Consider the following 16,779-nt stretch of genomic DNA (forward strand, 5'->3'; position numbering starts at 1 on the left):
GATGAAGCTCGTCACTAGTCGTCGATCGACAGCAAAGGCGCAGAAGACGCAGCACAAGGATCCCGACACTTCGACAACCAGCGAGACCGAGGATGAGACCGACATCGTCGACAACCACGCAAATGTTAACGAATACGAGAATTGCGTAGGTATCGGCCATAAGCGCCGTCTCAAGACGTCCTTAGCTCATTTACCGCAGCTTGACGCTCATGTTGACACGGAAATGGGCATCGTCGAAGAGATTTACTGTGAAAACTTCATGTGTCACCGGAAATTGCGCGTCGCGTTGTGTCCACATGTAAATTTTATTACTGGTGAAAACGGTAGTGGAAAGAGCGCGATAATAGCTGCTATTCAGATCTGTTTAGGCGCTAGTGCTCGCAGTACCCATCGTGGCAAAAGCATTAAAAACCTCATTCGCCACGGCTACGACGGCAACGCTTTAGTGCGTATAACCTTACGAAACGATGCCGTCGGGAGCGACGCGTTTCGTCCGGAGCTTTATGGTCGAAAGATTCAAATAGAGCGCTTAATTCGACGTGACGGATCCGCCGAGTATCGACTCAAAGACGAACGTGGTCTTCTCGTTTCGAAGCTTAAGACGGACTTGGAGGCTATGCTCGATCACTTGAATATCCAGACCGAGAATCCATGCGCGATCTTGGATCAGGAGAATGCCAAGCTCTTTCTGAAAGGAAACACACACGAAAAGTACAAGTTTTTCCTCCAGTCGACGGATTTGTACAAAATGCGAGCATTGTACGCCAAGATTGACGACGAAACCAAGAGGATTGTCGAGTCGACATTACAGCGGGAGAAAGGAAAGATTGCGACGTTGGAAAAAGCGGTGGCAAAGGCCAAGAAACAGTGGATGGAGGCCCAGAGTGTGGGTATATTTAATTATTGGTCGTGTATGTTGCTTACATGAGGTGCTGATGGTGGACGTAGATTGGAAAGTTAGAGGACGAATTTGAGGGGCTCAAGAAGGAGCTTGCGTGGTCATTTGTGGCTGAAAAAGAGCAAGTAGCGGCTAAGCTAGCGAAGAGAATGGTACGCAAGAAACACGATGCTGAGCGAATCGCCAGTGAATATGAAGAACTGAAAGAGGCCGTGGACACGATCGAGCGTACGCAAAAAGAGAAGAATGACAAACTCGAGGAAGTCAATGCTCGTATGAGTGACATTAGTCACAAGAAAACAGCAGTGAAAAACCGAATTCGAGAAGCTCGGCGGCCTTTGCATCACTGCAAAGCTGAGTTGAAACACTTGACGCAATCAAAAGAACGCGCGACTCAACGACTAACACGCTTGCAACAAGACGTAATGCAGAAGCGGGAGCAACACCAAGTAATGCTGCACAATCGTATGCAACGGAATGGTAAAATGCGTGCACGAATCGAAAGCAAGCGCGTTGAATTGCAATCAGCCGAGAGCGAACTGAAGGAAGCACAGAATCAAGCACAAACGCGTCCACAGGAATTGGACGAAGTCGAGACTCGCCATGACAATTGTGTGCGTCACTTGCGTGAAGCAGAGACGGAGACGAGTTCGACTCAATATCGAATTAATCAGCTAAAAGGACAGAAACGGGATAGTCTGGCCATCTATGGTAGCCGAATTCCTCAGCTACAGCAGCTTATTGCTCACAATCTCTCTCGTTTCGCACTACCTCCGATTGGACCGCTTGGCTTGTATGTCAAGCTACCAGAACGTTATATGCACTTTGCAGTGGCTATTGAAGTGGCATTAAAGGGTACATTGGGCAGCTACTTGGTTGTAAATGGCCGTGACAAGGCGTTGCTAGATGAATTAAAGCGCCAGATCCATTGTCCACAAAATCAAGCGAATATTATCATCTCACTGCGCAATGGACGTCGCTACGACAGCTTGCGTCTTGCTGAAGGGAATCTTGCAGCTCATGCAATTTGCAATATACTTGAAGTGAATAATGACGAGGTGTTTAATGCTCTCGTGGATGTCTGCAGTGCTGAGAGCAAATTATTGTTTGACGATCGCCAGTTAGCGGAGACAAGTGTGTTAAGTGGCTCGAGTGGCACGTTTCGAATGGCGCGCTATGTATCGGAAGTCTACTTTCCCACGGGTGACAAATTTGTCGTGCGATCGGGCAATTTGGCATTCATTGCTAACAAGGGCAATCGACGAAGTTCTATTATTTGCCAAGATTTGGAAGGGGAGATTCGAGAGTTAGAAAAGAAGATTCACTATTTGCAAGGAAACGCAGAGATATTACGTCGCGATGAGGCTCGATTACGACAAGAGCGGGAAGACTCTCGACAACAGATGAAACAGCAGAATGACCGGATTGATTATTTGTCGCGTCGATTGAATCAAAAGCGAGCCGAATTGCGGAGTCTTGAAGAAGAATTGTCGGATGATATGCAACAGCATACTTTAGATACGTCAGTATTGGAAGACGAGGTCCGAAGTGTTGAGAGCGAATTAAAAGATTATGATCGTCGTGGCGAAGAGCTGAATGAACTCTTGTCAAAGTCCAATCCAGATCTCGAAGGCCAATTGCATGAGCTTGAGGAATTGGATGTACTAGAAAAAGAGATTGCTGCTGACATGAATCTGTTCCAGGAAGATGCTGACACTATTTATAAGCATTTAAGCGAGATGAAGGTAAAAGAAATGACATGTCAGAAGGAGGTAGCTGTGCTTCGTGATATGGTCGAGCGTTGGGAAGACGAGCTGGCTGCGCTTGAAGAAGAGTGCGTTGAACAACGACAAAAAGCTCAGCAGCACTGTGAGCGCGTAGTAGTGCGACACTCGCATGAATACTATGGCAAGCGACTCACGGATATTAAGCACCAAATTGATCACGAGCGTAGTAGGTATCAAGGCATGGACCTTGCGGAGCTTCGAGATGATATAGAAGCCAAAACGATCAAGTATCAGCAAAAGAAAAAAAATTTCGACAAATTTCGAGACAATCTTGTGCGGATTCGTACAATGCTCGAGGAACGCAAACGCGTGTGGCAGATTCTTCGCAAAGAGATTGCGCATCGGACGTCTATGGAGTTTAACAAGTACATGTGCTTGAATAATTTTGCAGGCAAGCTCAAGTTTCGACATGATGACCAGCGCCTTGAAATCGCTGTCCTGCAGAATGAAGCAGGGGCGTCACGAGCGTCTCAGGTTACTGATATGAAGGAATTGTCAGGAGGAGAACGGTCGTATACGCAAGTGTCTTTGCTGCTAGCTCTTGGTGAAAGTATCGAGTGTCCATTTCGCGTCATGGATGAGTTCGATGTGTTTATGGATTCCGTGAATCGAGACATGACGATTCAGCTTCTGGTGAACGCGGCTAAGAAGGATTGCAAAAAGCAATTTATTTTTGTGACTCCCAATGACCTCAGGTACGAGCTTGATGTGCTTACGTTGCAAAATTAATATTTGATGTTTTTTTGTGTGCTTTTGTTTACAGTGCGTTGCATCGTGATCCAATGGTAAAGATTCAAAAGATGGACCCACCTCGCGATCGATTAAATGCTGATCGTGAGTAGGTGCCAGGTAGAATGGCAAGACGTATAGTAACACTCATAAGGTCGGCACTTATTTGACAAGAAGCTTGTCACAACTGCGATTGTTTATAGAGACGACTGTGCTTTCAGTTTTCTTAATTTTATATTGAAGTTTTTATTTTTTCCGATTTTGATATATTTTTACTCTGACTCAAAAATTTTAAGCAAAAATTGTACTAATTTTTTGCATCATGGTTGTGCGCTCGAGTTCTTAGCATACACAAAATAATTCTTTAACCTTTGGCTCTGTAAATTTTGTGCATCCATATACAATCTTTACTGCTCGGCTTCCATCAAGACTTCCTTAATAATGGACGTGCATTCATCAAGCTGTTTCTCAGTCATGACGAGCGGGGGTGCAAGTCGGATAATGTTGCCATGCGTGGGCTTGGCAAGTAACCCCTTCTGAACCAAATTCATGCAGAGCTGCAACGCATCCGGCTGGTTTGGACGCTCGTTGATTATGATTGCATTTAATAACCCACGGCCACGCACTCCTTGAAGGACGCTTGATTGAAAGCTACAAAATCAAGACAATAGACCGAATTAGTACAACTGGATCAATGTTCCGCAACTGCAAAAAATCGACAAACTTTTGCATCTCATGGCGAAATCGATTGCCAAGCTTAAACGCATTTTCAGCTAGATGCTCTTCCTCGATGACTTTCATAGCAGCCATTGCAACCTTAGCACCCAGTGGATTACCACCGTAGGTGGAGCCATGCTGACCCGGCTTAATCGTAAGCATCACCTCGTTGCTCGTTAGCACAGCCGAAACTGGGTACATGCCACCGGAAAGAGCTTTCCCCAAAATCACAATATCAGGCTTCACACCTTCATACTCTACCGCCAACATCTTTCCCGTACGGGCTAAACCAGTCTGTACTTCATCAGCTATCCACAATACATTGTATTGGGTACATAAATCGCGCACGCGTTTAAGGTAGCCATCATCCGGTACGACAACACCCGCCTCGCCCTGAATGGGTTCAACCATAAAGGCAGCAATGTACTTGGCTTCATTTCGAAAAACCTCTTCTAACGCATTTGCATCGTTAAATGGAATACTAGCAAATCCAGGCATAAAAGGTCCGTATCCACCATATGCCTCCTTGTCATTCGAAGACGAGACAGCGCTGAGGGTACGACCCCAAAAATTGTTTTTTGCAAAAATAACCTTGGCTTTATTTTCTGGCACGCCTTTAATGTCATAAGCCCAGCGACGCGCGAGCTTAATCGCCGTCTCGCCACCTTCCACGCCTGTATTCATGGGTAAAATACGGTCGTAACCCAACAGATTGGTCATGTACTCCTGATACTCTCCCAGCACGTCATTATAAAATGCGCGAGAAGTCAAGGTGAGTGTCTGCGCCTGCTCTGTAAGCGCCTTGACGAGTTTTGGATGGCAGTGGCCTTGATTCACGGCCGAGTAGGCACTTAAGAAATCGTAATACTCTTTACCTTCAACGTCCCAGAGTTTACAACCACGACCTTTATTTAATACCACCGGTAGTGGGTGGTAATTGTGCGCACCACATTTTTCCTCGCGGTCAATGTACTACAATAAATCTGTTATAACAAAAGCTAAAAAAGTTAAAAATTGTAAATAGGTACCTGCTGGGTGGTCCATACATTGCGTGTTAGACAGTTGCGCAGCCTAGCTGCGATAAAGCGGGACTTTTGCATGCCAGCGACTGTATTCATACTGGAAGACTTAAGTAATTGACGATGAAACGAAGAATGACACCTCACTCAATTATCCAATTAAGAATTACAAAGCCTTTAAAGATCTCGCTTAAACGTTAAGTACGCGTTCGTTATTAATTAACTGAAACCAACACTTCAATAAGAAATTTGCTGCTTTAAAAACAAGACACTAATGCAATTGGCCATCTCTGGCTAAAGTTTACCGAGTACATTTGATATAAGTATTGATCATTAAGCGATCAAGTTGGCGACAACCAATCAATTATTACGAATGACTTCCCAGCTGCCTTGCGATTGTCAACCACCTGGCAAAACGCAAGCCACTCCAGTGCTGCCAACAAAGCCGTTGCATAAGTGGCCGAAAAAGAAACTCAAACAGAAAATACTATTCAAATACAGCTTTTTGGCACCCCCTGCCAATGGTGTGCACCACATTAATCTGATGATGTAGACATTTGAGCAACCATTTGCAATGGATCTTACCCTCGCTGCCAATCTGGAGCATGAGCTGAATCGCTTCCGCCTTAACGGGTCGCCGACATCAGGCTATTCGCCTCATACAGCACACATTGACGTCATTGCTGCAGCTTCTGCGGCTGCAGCAGATGCAGAAGATGACGATGTACCGAGTCCGGACGAGGAGGAGAGCGAGGTAGCTAGCCAGCGCACGCGCCATGAAGGGCTCCTTAAAGCCTCCATTTTGGAAAAAGTGGCCACCGAAAAGCGTCTACGCTGTTTATCTGATGGATCAATGTACGACCAAATTGTCGACGTGGGTCCTGGCGATTTATTCGAGACATTACCCGAGCCGTACGGTCAATTGTCCGCGTACCAGAAAATTAAAATCACGGCTGTTACCGGAGAGGTTGATCGAGAGACAATTGAGTCTTGTGAGCTCATTCGAAAGTGCTTGGCGTTACGCAAGAAATGGATTGCTGTTAATGAGCCCACGCTTCCACAGTCGACGGCCTCCGAAGAGGGGCATTCCATTCCACGCGCAGCAGGTTTGGCAACCAAGTTACGGCATCGAGACGAAATCCCCTATGAACCATTAAAGCACCCCATCCCAGAAGCTACATCTCATCACTATATGATGGTAGACGGTGTGGTGTGGGTATATAACGATAAAGACGCCATTGAGCCTATCAGCCGTGTCGGTCAAATGGAAGAGTACTATAAAGATCTCTTTGAACTCAAACGAATTATTAATTTTGGGCCTGTGAAGACGCTAGCATTCAAGCGTTTGCAGTTACTAGAAGCGCGCTTTAATCTACATACGCTTCTTAATTCGGAGCGTGAGTTTGTAGCGCAAAAGGCCGTTCCTCATCGTGATTTTTATAACGTCCGGAAAGTCGACACGCACATTCATCATTCGGCGTGTATGAACCAAAAACACTTGCTTCGTTTTATCAAGTCGCGATTGCGAAATTCCCCTGGCGAGATTGTGATTTTTCGAGATGGCCGCTTTATGACGTTAAGTGAAGTGTTTCGGTCGCTAAATCTCACAGGATATGATCTCAGCGTCGATACGTTAGACATGCACGCGAGTAACACGTTTCACCGCTTTGATCGGTTTAATCTCAAGTACAATCCCGCAGGACAAAGCCGTCTTCGCGAGATCTTTTTAAAAACCGACAATTTGATTGCAGGCAAATATCTTGCTGAGATTACCAAGGAAGTCATTGCTGATTTGCAAGCAAACAAATACCAACTTGTCGAATGGCGAGTGTCGATCTATGGACGCAAACACTCGGAATGGGATAAACTTGGCCGCTGGTTTTACGTTAACAAATTGACGTCGCCTCACGTTCGCTGGATGGTACAGATTCCACGACTATACTTTTTGTACAAGAAGCTTGGTGAAGTAGACACGTTTCAGCAAATGCTTGACCACATTTTCCTCCCGCTTTTTGAAGTCACGCGTGATCCATCGACGAATTTGCCATTGCACTTTTTTCTAGAAACGATGGTGGGTTTTGACTGCGTGGATGATGAAAGTAAGGCCGATTCACTTCATGCTGAACGCGGGAAGAAGTTGCCAAAACCGCAGGATTGGGCTTACGAAGTTAGTCCGCCGTACGACTATTGGTGCTACTACCTCTATGCGAATATTGCGGCTTTAAATGAATTCCGTCGTCAAAAAGGTCTCAATATCTTCTCCTTTCGTCCTCATTCGGGTGAAGCGGGTGATCCAGAGCACTTGGCAGCTGCATTCTTGACGGCCAATGGTATTAATCACGGCATTACCTTGCGGAAATCTGTGTGCTTGCAATATTTGTATTATTTAACACAAATTGGAATTGCCATGTCGCCGCTAAGTAACAATCGCTTGTTTCTGGCTTATCATCGCAACCCATTTCCCATCTATCACGCACGTGGTTTAAATGTCTCTCTTAGTACTGACGATCCGGTCATGCTGCACTATACAAAAGATCCACTGCTCGAAGAGTACTCGGTGGCCGTGCAGGTCTGGAAATTGACGTCTACAGACATGTGCGAGATTGCACGAAATTCGGTTCTGCAGTCTGGTTTTGAACACAAGTTTAAAGAGCATTACCTCGGCCCCCAGTACACATTACCTGGATCTCAGGGCAATGGTGAGGGTTTATTGTGATTTTGTGAGTACTTTTTTTAAAGGTTGACTTATTTATTATTGTGACGCAGACATTCGAATGACCAATGTCCCAGATATCCGCGTGGATTATCGCCACACAACACTTCAAGGCGAATTAGACTTTATTCAGACGTAAAGCCACCAAATTGCATGTATTTTTGCCCGTGTGTAGCTAGCTAGCTTGCTGTACATCTTTTTGTAATCTTTATAATTATGGGGAATATTGTTTTTACCACGTTGATTTTAAGTCTTCTTAGCCTGCGATCACAAAAATACCAAAGCTTAAATTAAAAAAAATCGAAATTCCTGCTTTATTAAATACATTAATTGCCTTAATGATGCGGGTCCAGGAGTTTGGGCGCGACGAGTGTAACACAACTGCTCTTGCTCGCCTTAAACGCATAATCAATGGCTGTGCTTTTGTGGCAATTGATACCGAAATGGGCGGCATATCATGCCAGGAGTGCGTTATGTAGTAATCCCTTGTGCGCCCATGCGTTGCTAATTCCTTGCATCGCTTTCTTACGTAGCACGCCACGCGCTAGTGTCATGGACAAGATCGACGAGCGCTATGCTCAATACCGTCAAAGTGCTCACGAATTTCCACTTGTTCAATTTGGCCTCAGCATTTTTACGTGGGACGCCAATGCGCGCGTCTTTCGTGTCGAGACGTACCAATTCCCACTCTTTCCAGTCTTCCACGACAAAGGACAAGACCATAGCAGTGCCAGCATCTCTGGTATGGACCGTAGGTTTCTTATACAGGCCAAATGTCTTCAGTACATTCGAGCGCATGGCTTCGACCTAAATGTATGGATCGACCGCGGAATTGGTCATTTATCGCACTTTGAGCAGCAACAAGAGCCGTGCAAGTCGGCACTGGAACAGTCAGCGAAACCAGCAATTTTACCAAAATTTGACTCCACCCAACCAATTTTGAAAACAAAAGAGACTCAAACATTCTTAAACGACATTCAAATGACACTCAAACAAAAACTGAGAGCTTTTAAAGACAGCAATAAAGACGGAACCGTCAATAAAGCTCGATATGGACAAGAGTTTGAGAAAAAGCGTCGAAATAATAAAAATAGTAAAAAGAAGAACCTGAAAAACGAAAGTACGAGGCGACTTATTGACGATAAAGGCGAAGAAAGTCAAAGGATAATCCAAGAACAGCCCAAGATGCATATAAACGGATCGGACGAGGATGGTTTGCTGGAACTTGATACGAGAACGATTGATGACTTGAAGCAGTTTTTGCAGACGCCTGTATCAAATGCCCAAATCAATGATACAATATGCGCTTACGTGACTGAACCCCTTGCTCCGTTTCGTAGAATTACTTTAATGCAGTACCTTTATAAAATGTTCCCAGATGCAGTGGCGCTGGATTGTCAAGTTGATAATATTGACGATAAAGACGTCATACGGAATCCATGGAAACGTCGTATACGTATTATATTTGCTTCAAGCAAACATCAGCGACTTGCACTGTTGCAAGCTAATCAGGAATTAGAAGACGATGCAATACGTGAACGGAATCTCAAGCTCATTGGATTTACGGCTGTGTTTGACGTGATTGTGGGTGCAAAGAAACCCATTATTGGACACAATATGCTCCTTGATTTAATGCAATGCTATGACAAATTTCATGAACCACTGCCACGGCAATGTGCCGAGTTTCAGTTTCAGTTGCATGCATGGCTTGGTGTCGGTGGCGGTGTCTTTGACACCAAGACACTCGTTGATTATGCGATGAAAAAAGTAGACGCGTTCGCCACTCACTTGACGCATTCGACACTTGAAAATTGCTATGAGGTGCTATCGAAGCATCCCTTTTACGGTCCAGAAATCCAGGCTACACCTTTAAGTTTAGAAGACAACGTATCGAGTCCGTCGCAAATACCACTTCAAGCGCATCAAGCGGGTTATGATGCCTTTATGACGGGATATGTATTTCTTCGTGTGTGTTCAGGTCTTGGTGTGTCGAATGAATGTATTGCGTCGCTCGAAAAAGGATCGGACGGCGCAGAAATCATCTCGAACGCAGCTCTCGAAACGTTGCGAAATGCGCTGTTTGTGAGCCACTTTGTGCCAACGTTCGTCCTCCACTTACCGGGTCCGTACCCACTGCCAACTCGTACCCCATCGCGTTCTCGGTTTCTTTTAATGAAGTTAACAAGGACGCGTGCAGCTCCAGCGTTAAACGCTCAATCGATGTCAAGAAATACTTCTTGTCCGGCATTAAAGACATTTCACATTAAGCATTGTGTCGGCTGGGCGCTAAATCTTCAGTCGGCAACTCGACTTGTGCACGTCCACTGGACAAATCACGAACGTGTTTTCATCGAGTTGCCATCCGTGGAAGCAGTGGAGCAATTATTAGCAGTACGCGCCCAAACAAAGGACTGCTGGGGAACCACGAACGACCCTATGCCGTCAATTGGGTGTGTCGACTTGGATCGATGTCCTGCGTCCTCTACTCACTGCACAGAAAAGGAAGAAATGAATTTGTTGGGTCACGAGGGTGTTAATCTTGATGATAAACCGCCCAGGAAACGAAAAAGTAGCGAGATGGCGCAGTAAAAGATGTATAGATGTGCTGCTGCGTTCGGTTCCGCGTGAACAAGTGAAGTTATTGGGTAAGTCTTAACAATTATGGATGAACCTTTTAGGACTGCACTTCCACTATCGTGGCTATAATCATCATCAAGGACGCTGCTTGACAAAAGAACAAGATGCGAGTCTGTCACAACTTCTTTAAGCGATAGGTGCAAGAACCTACTCACGTATGCCAAGCGGTCGTACTGACTTCGTGGCGCAACTTAAATTGGTGCCTAAGCTGATTGAGTCAATCGATGGAAGCTTTCTTATGCTCCCTTTCTTCACGGTACACGAAGGTCGCGAGTTAATATAATTCAGGAATGCCTGGACCAAAGACACCAGCTTTCAGCAAGTCGTTGCATTATATCCAACGAACGTTGAAGGTAGATTATGGTTTCACAATTAAAGATTTTCAAATTGAATTGGGGATTTGCGATGGTCACCTTTGTGGCCTCATTAGAATTATCGAAAAGTTACATAATTGACGCTCAGTGGCATGTGTTTAATATGGCTTTAAAGCATCGAAAGCAAGAATCACCTGTCTGACTGCTAGACATCATTTTACAGGATGCTGGCTAAATTATTGTCAAACTTTTAATGAAACGGTTGATAAATCACAAAGCAGCAACTTTTATAATAAATGAATTTGAAATGGGCAAACGAGAAGGCTTGCAGTCATTCACTTTTGCTGGCGACGAAATAAATCGCTTTTAGATATATACGAATCAAGTCCGCCTTTATCGCAACTCATAAATCTGTATTGAAGTGCAAGCTTTCATAACGACGAATTTATGCGTCACGTCAAATAAATTGACATTACTGTCGAACGTTGTTACAATAGGAATTCATTCACATATAAAGCAGAGATATGGCAATTTCGAAACCGGTATTGGTTTTGAGTGATGTTGGTAATGGTTTGAACGGTTTGAACAAACGACCTTTTCTTTTGAAGTTGGAATAGGTATTAGAACGGTACACAGATTTATCTTGATACGATAATTTGACATTTAAGTTTTAACATACAATATGAAACAAGATCAATTCAGTACTTGGCGTAAACCACCCCAAATTTACAGTTGCCACATTCTATCCGCCGGCTTTTCGTGACGTTACCAAATTGGCGGTGCGCGAAAACTAATCGCCGTGTACGTGAGCTTGTAAGAAAGTCCACACGTACAAAACTCACCACCTCTTACTTTGTAAACGTGTATTGACTTCTGTCGACATGTCAGTGCAATATTAGTGCAAGAAACGGTGAAGATAACAGCCCGAGACCCGAAACCTTCAGCAGCTCCAAAGAGCTCGAATTGCAAAACATTAACGCACCGTATTGCATCGATGGAAGCTACTACTGAACACCATCCTTCTAGCGAAGAAATGGTGCGTCTTTCAATCTTTAAGCATATTCCACGAAAATGGAAGCGATTCATGTTCATTAAACGCTCTTTCAGTCCCCGTCGCAAGGAGCGACTTCCAATCCTTTTAAATCTGCTCTGCACAAGTTTGGTCCGAAGAAAAAAGAGCGGGCATTATCGACAAATCTTAGCAATGCACCAACTTCAAGCTTTTTCACGCGGGGACACAAAAAGACTGCAGCGCAACACAAATTACAAGCGCCACCAGTAGCAATAAATCAATTAACTACAGGCCAATTGCCACCAGTATGGGCCACACCGTCACCGGCTCCATCCAGGTTTGTATGGCTTTAAGTATCGATGTTGATAGCAAAGCTAAGGACATCATTTCAATTATTTATAGCGTACCGGCAGCAGCCCTCATGGATTCAGTCTCACCACGATCGCGAAGTTTATCTTCTGCAGATAGTGACAGTGAAGACACAACATCTCGGACATTATATAAAAATGAACGAGGTCGTCACTCGTTGAATGCAGATGGAGAAGTAGAAAAAGAGGTGCCTCGAGCTTTACAGCACAAGGAGACGCCTGCAGCGGCTGGGATGCCTTCACGGAATGCATCAGGAAATCTTCGCTACCGACAATTTGAGCGATTAATGGAAAAGGACGTCATTGACTTGGATCAGCTTCGCAAGCTTAGCTGGGGCGGCATTCCAACAAAGTATCGTCCCACAGCCTGGCGGCTCCTGTTGGTCCGTTTTCTAATATATATATTGACGAATACAATCACATTTGCTAACGGTGTTATACTTTCGAAATGTAGGGCTACATGCCATCAAAGAAAGACAGGTGTGATGCTATGCTAAAGCGAAAACGTCAGGAATACGTCGAGTTGCTTCAGCAGTATTATTATATTCCAGACACAGATCGAGGTTCTCGTGAACAAACGACGTTACGCCAAATTCTCGTTGATATTCCACGCACTAATGCTGACGTCCGACTCTTTCAAAACGAACGCATTCATCAGGTTCATATTTTTTTGTATGATGGACATTCTACGTGCTGTGTATTGACTAGGATGGTATTTATGTAGTCAATGGAACGTGTTCTCTATATTTGGGCAATTCGACACCCAGCAAGTGGCTACGTACAAGGCATCAATGACCTCATGACGCCATTTCTAGTCGTCTTTTTATCTGCTTTTACCGGTGCGCTTCATTGCCAAAATACTTGATTGAAGTATTTTTGATTGGTGTCTCGATTGAGTTTTAGATGATCCGCAAAAAAGTGATATAACCACTTTGTCTGATGAAAGTTTGCAACTTGTGGAAGCAGATAGCTACTGGTGTTTGACAAAGCTTCTTGACGATATTCAAGATCATTATACCTTTGCCCAGCCAGGTCTCCAGCGAATGGTACAGCGTATGGAGGAACTCGTTCGTCGATGCGATGCCGAATTATTTGCACATATTGTGGAACGAGAGAGCGTTCAATTTGTGCAGTTTGCGTTTCGTTGGATGAATTGTTTGTTAATGCGCGAGTTACCATTAGATGGCATCGTTCGGATCTGGGATACGTATTTATGTGAAGACTCGGGCTTTGAGAGCTTTCATGTATATGTTTGCGCCGCCATTTTGATGACGTTTGGGGAGACGCTTAAGACACTAGAATTCCAAGACCTTGTTCTTTTCTTACAAAGTCTCCCGACAAAAGACTGGAAAGAAAACGAAATTGAACCTTTGCTTTCACGAGCCTTTATCCTGCAATCTTATTTCGCTGACGCACCGAGTCACCTTACCTGCCAAGCTGCTCAATAGAACAGACAATTAGCAATTTAACAGTCAATGACTGAAATTTCCAGAACATAAGATATTGTCAGAATATAGCTCGTGCAATGTTAGTCGAGTTTACAGGAACGTCCTCACACGGCCTATGCCCATTAGTCAATTAATTCCGGCACAGATTAGAATTATTTTTGTTGCGTCTTTGTAAAAATAATTTACCTGCGCCATACTAAGAGTACCCTTTCCTAGCAAAACGCCTTTTTACAATTGTGGTCAAAAGATGCCTTTCGTGATTGTAGCTTGTAGCTTTGCAATGTACACTAACTTTCTATCGTCCACGTATTTTGGTCAAGTATTATAAATATAAAGAAAATACTGTCAGTTTATCGCGGCGATGGATACTTAATCTTATTAATAAAATACCGCTTCCACATCTAAGTCAGCGATCAAAGTTTGCAACACACAAACGTTTTGACTATTGCCACAGACGTTTTGACTGTTGCCACAGACGTTTTGACTGTTGCCACAGACGTTTTGACTAATGTCACAGACAAAACACCTCGGATTGTTTTTGTTATCCCTAAATATTGAAACAAAAAAGCAATAATTTTCTACTCATTTCCTTCCTATTCCTCCCTGCAATTTTAACGATTCGCGCAATATAAACATTATTTAAGCACATATGGATTAAAATTACACTGACGAATCTGCTGTCAAAGCTGAAAGCAAACTTTCTGCCGCCACCAATGGGACTTGTTTAAGTCATTTATAATTCTCGCGAAGCCATGGAAAAGGCATCGAAATCGCACTTGACGAATTGTTGCATAGAGTTGATGAAAAACGAGCTCATTCTCCGGAAACGCATGTATAATCGCAATATACTTGCGCAACGTCACTACGTTAATTTTGCAAAGATCACATGTCAAGACCACCTTTAGAAGGCCGACCGATATGCAGCACCGTCACGTCTTGATGGCGAATTCTCTTTTTTTCTAGCAGCAAAATCCGCACGCGTCTGCGATCAGGAAAGCCCTTTCCTGTGTGAATATGTAGCCCACAACCGTCGCTCCTTTACCTGTCACAACACACAAAATGTAATACGGTTGATACAACTACTTTGATGCATGGGTCAGTTAAGAGAGGAAGCACCGTTCAGCATGTCATAGGCGTCAAGAGGCCGTTGACGTCGGTAGGCGTGAAGAAGTGTGTACACGACGTCTTGCGTAATAACTTCAATCAATATCAGTGCGTGGGCTGCGGATGCATAACATGCAACGCGGGGAAAGCGCGCGCTGCGTTCTGCTTCAAGTCTGCATTCTAAGCTCGCAAAAATGCGCCGATGCGAATATTCATAATTGCAAACAACAGCTTTGAATGACACAAAATCTTATAATGTGTATCTTACGTAGAACCAATAATAGCACACAATTGACCAATCATATTAGTTTGCACCAAATAGCCAATCAGAGATGTTTTGTCTTTGGCAATAGTCAAAACGTCTGTGGTAACAGTCGCATCCATATTATATGGGAGGAGTAATTAAAGGAGATATGCCCGCAGATTACCGACGTATGAGCCTATAAAAATCGCAAATCTATGAAGGAATGGGGTGCTTTGGTCGATGATCGATTTCTAATGTAATATTAAAAGCTCACATTAAAAAATATCCGATTATTGGCTTCTTCGAGCAGGAGACGTCGCTTTCTAAAACGGTCGCTGCATTATTCTTAATTAACTCGTATCATCCGGACGCGCATTAGGAACTTTCACGTCGGATCTTAGAAATCTGGGCGCATCTACTTGAGACGCCAGCCAACCCGGTTCCATGTATGACTTGTACTCAAATTGATTGATCGATGCATACGATAATTATGTTTAAAGTCGCTAACCCGACACTTAAAAAGATTGCGACGGTATCCTCACAAAAATCGTTTTTTTGTAGATTTAGTCGCTTGACATTTTGAGAAAGTAGCCATGAAGCATGGACTTTATTCGAGCGATGTAGTCGTAGACTCTAGCCTATAACGATAGAGTCATTCTAGCATTTCACAGAAGCGCATTAGGAACGAATTGGTAGATGATTTGGTGCGTAATTATAAGGCAAAGATGTTCTAATGTTCTTTTTACTAATTGTTAGGATTCTTTCCAAGCTGAACCACTTTTCGATAGAATATTTGAGTACCTACGCCTTTTGAAGGCATTACTTATACAGCGCCTCTAATCGCACCGATTTTGAGAACGCGCAGCCGAAGGTTGATTTTGCCGCAGGAAGATCGTCGTAGTAGTCCAGTTCAGAGAGGATTTTTATATTAAACAATTAAACAACGAGGTAGTTTTGTACTGGCGCGATCAGTTAGTTCATTGAATATCGTGCGAAAATATTGAAAGATATGGTGGGCACGGCAGAAAAGCAACAGCGAGCGACAGCCGTGTCAACTTGCTAATCGGAACGGAGCCAATGGATTTACTCAACGTTTGTGATATTGTGTCCTTTGCGATGTCTGCGCACTCCTTTAGTGTAAACACGTCTCAGATAAAGAGTGGACGCTGCAGACACGACACAGATATTGCCAAGAAGAATACAGTAGCGTTCAGCGGCAAGTTGATTAGTACCGATTAGAATATGCTAGCGTTCATCGCATTCTGCTTTTTTTTAATTTTAATAAGCAGAAAGTTTAGCTACATGATTAAATTCCACTTGATCAGCTGCATTGGCGCTGTAGCTTTTGTCTTCTCCGTTGCATCTGAAATTGACCTCACAATAAAAAACTCGCGTGCCAGTCTTGAGCAGCGTTTATGAAATGAGCGCAGCAGTAGCCACGCCAGCCTTATGTACCGTGGCAGCTGTTTTGTTACTCCCATCCAGCATAGCTCTGCCTTGCTTTGCTGCCGATCCATCGCGTCACACGTGATTGTCGCTGAGGTTTGCCTTAAATGCCTCCTTTATGTGGACGCCAGCGTAATCGTGTCCATGTCGATGGATATGGCGCAAACCGGGAGGTTATCGCATAGAAGAATATCACCATCTCTTGTTGTGGCTCATCTACGAGCGGCCCCACCTATATGAATTTCCGAGAAAATTATTGAGGGACATCTTTTGAGTGTCGCAATAGATAGCGGATCACCATTTTGTCTACTAAAAGTTATTGCGACGTTTCTGTCGCATCCTA

General features: G+C 44.0%; 5 protein-coding genes across 5 annotated transcripts; 4 read left to right on the forward strand and 1 right to left on the reverse strand.

Annotated features, from left to right (window-relative positions):
- Nucleotide 1: 1 nt before the first annotated feature.
- CCR75_005443 (uncharacterized protein) lies at nt 2–3,527 on the forward strand (the record flags this gene model as incomplete). The annotated part of the gene is made up of 3 exons (XM_067963524.1): nt 2–886; nt 949–3,380; nt 3,449–3,527. The coding sequence occupies 3 exons, from the start codon at nt 2–4 to the stop codon at nt 3,525–3,527; spliced, it is 3,396 nt and encodes a 1,131-aa protein (XP_067815448.1).
- Nucleotides 3,528–3,821: 294 nt separating this feature from the next.
- Nucleotides 3,822–5,249, reverse strand: CCR75_005442 (uncharacterized protein; the record flags this gene model as incomplete). The annotated part of the gene is made up of 3 exons (XM_067963523.1): nt 3,822–4,065; nt 4,139–5,103; nt 5,160–5,249. 3 exons carry the CDS (start codon nt 5,247–5,249, stop codon nt 3,822–3,824), a joined length of 1,299 nt encoding a protein of 432 aa, XP_067815447.1.
- A 450-nt stretch (nt 5,250–5,699) lies between these two features.
- Nucleotides 5,700–8,097, forward strand: CCR75_005441 (uncharacterized protein). Its single transcript, XM_067963522.1, has 2 exons — nt 5,700–7,849; nt 7,917–8,097. Exons 1-2 carry the CDS (start codon nt 5,725–5,727, stop codon nt 8,000–8,002), a joined length of 2,211 nt encoding a protein of 736 aa, XP_067815446.1. The 5' UTR covers nt 5,700–5,724; the 3' UTR covers nt 8,003–8,097.
- A 104-nt stretch (nt 8,098–8,201) lies between these two features.
- Nucleotides 8,202–10,452, forward strand: CCR75_005440 (uncharacterized protein; the record flags this gene model as incomplete). The annotated part of the gene is made up of 2 exons (XM_067963521.1): nt 8,202–8,329; nt 8,397–10,452. The coding sequence occupies 2 exons, from the start codon at nt 8,202–8,204 to the stop codon at nt 10,450–10,452; spliced, it is 2,184 nt and encodes a 727-aa protein (XP_067815445.1).
- Nucleotides 10,453–11,563: 1,111 nt separating this feature from the next.
- CCR75_005439 (uncharacterized protein) lies at nt 11,564–13,855 on the forward strand. Its single transcript, XM_067963520.1, has 6 exons — nt 11,564–11,850; nt 11,922–12,163; nt 12,229–12,577; nt 12,649–12,852; nt 12,919–13,033; nt 13,098–13,855. Exons 1-6 carry the CDS (start codon nt 11,809–11,811, stop codon nt 13,640–13,642), a joined length of 1,497 nt encoding a protein of 498 aa, XP_067815715.1. The 5' UTR covers nt 11,564–11,808; the 3' UTR covers nt 13,643–13,855.
- Nucleotides 13,856–16,779: the final 2,924 nt, after the last annotated feature.

Source organism: Bremia lactucae, linkage group LG8 (assembly GCF_004359215.1).
Source record: "Bremia lactucae strain SF5 linkage group LG8, whole genome shotgun sequence".
Lineage (NCBI taxonomy): Eukaryota > Oomycota > Peronosporomycetes > Peronosporales > Peronosporaceae > Bremia > Bremia lactucae.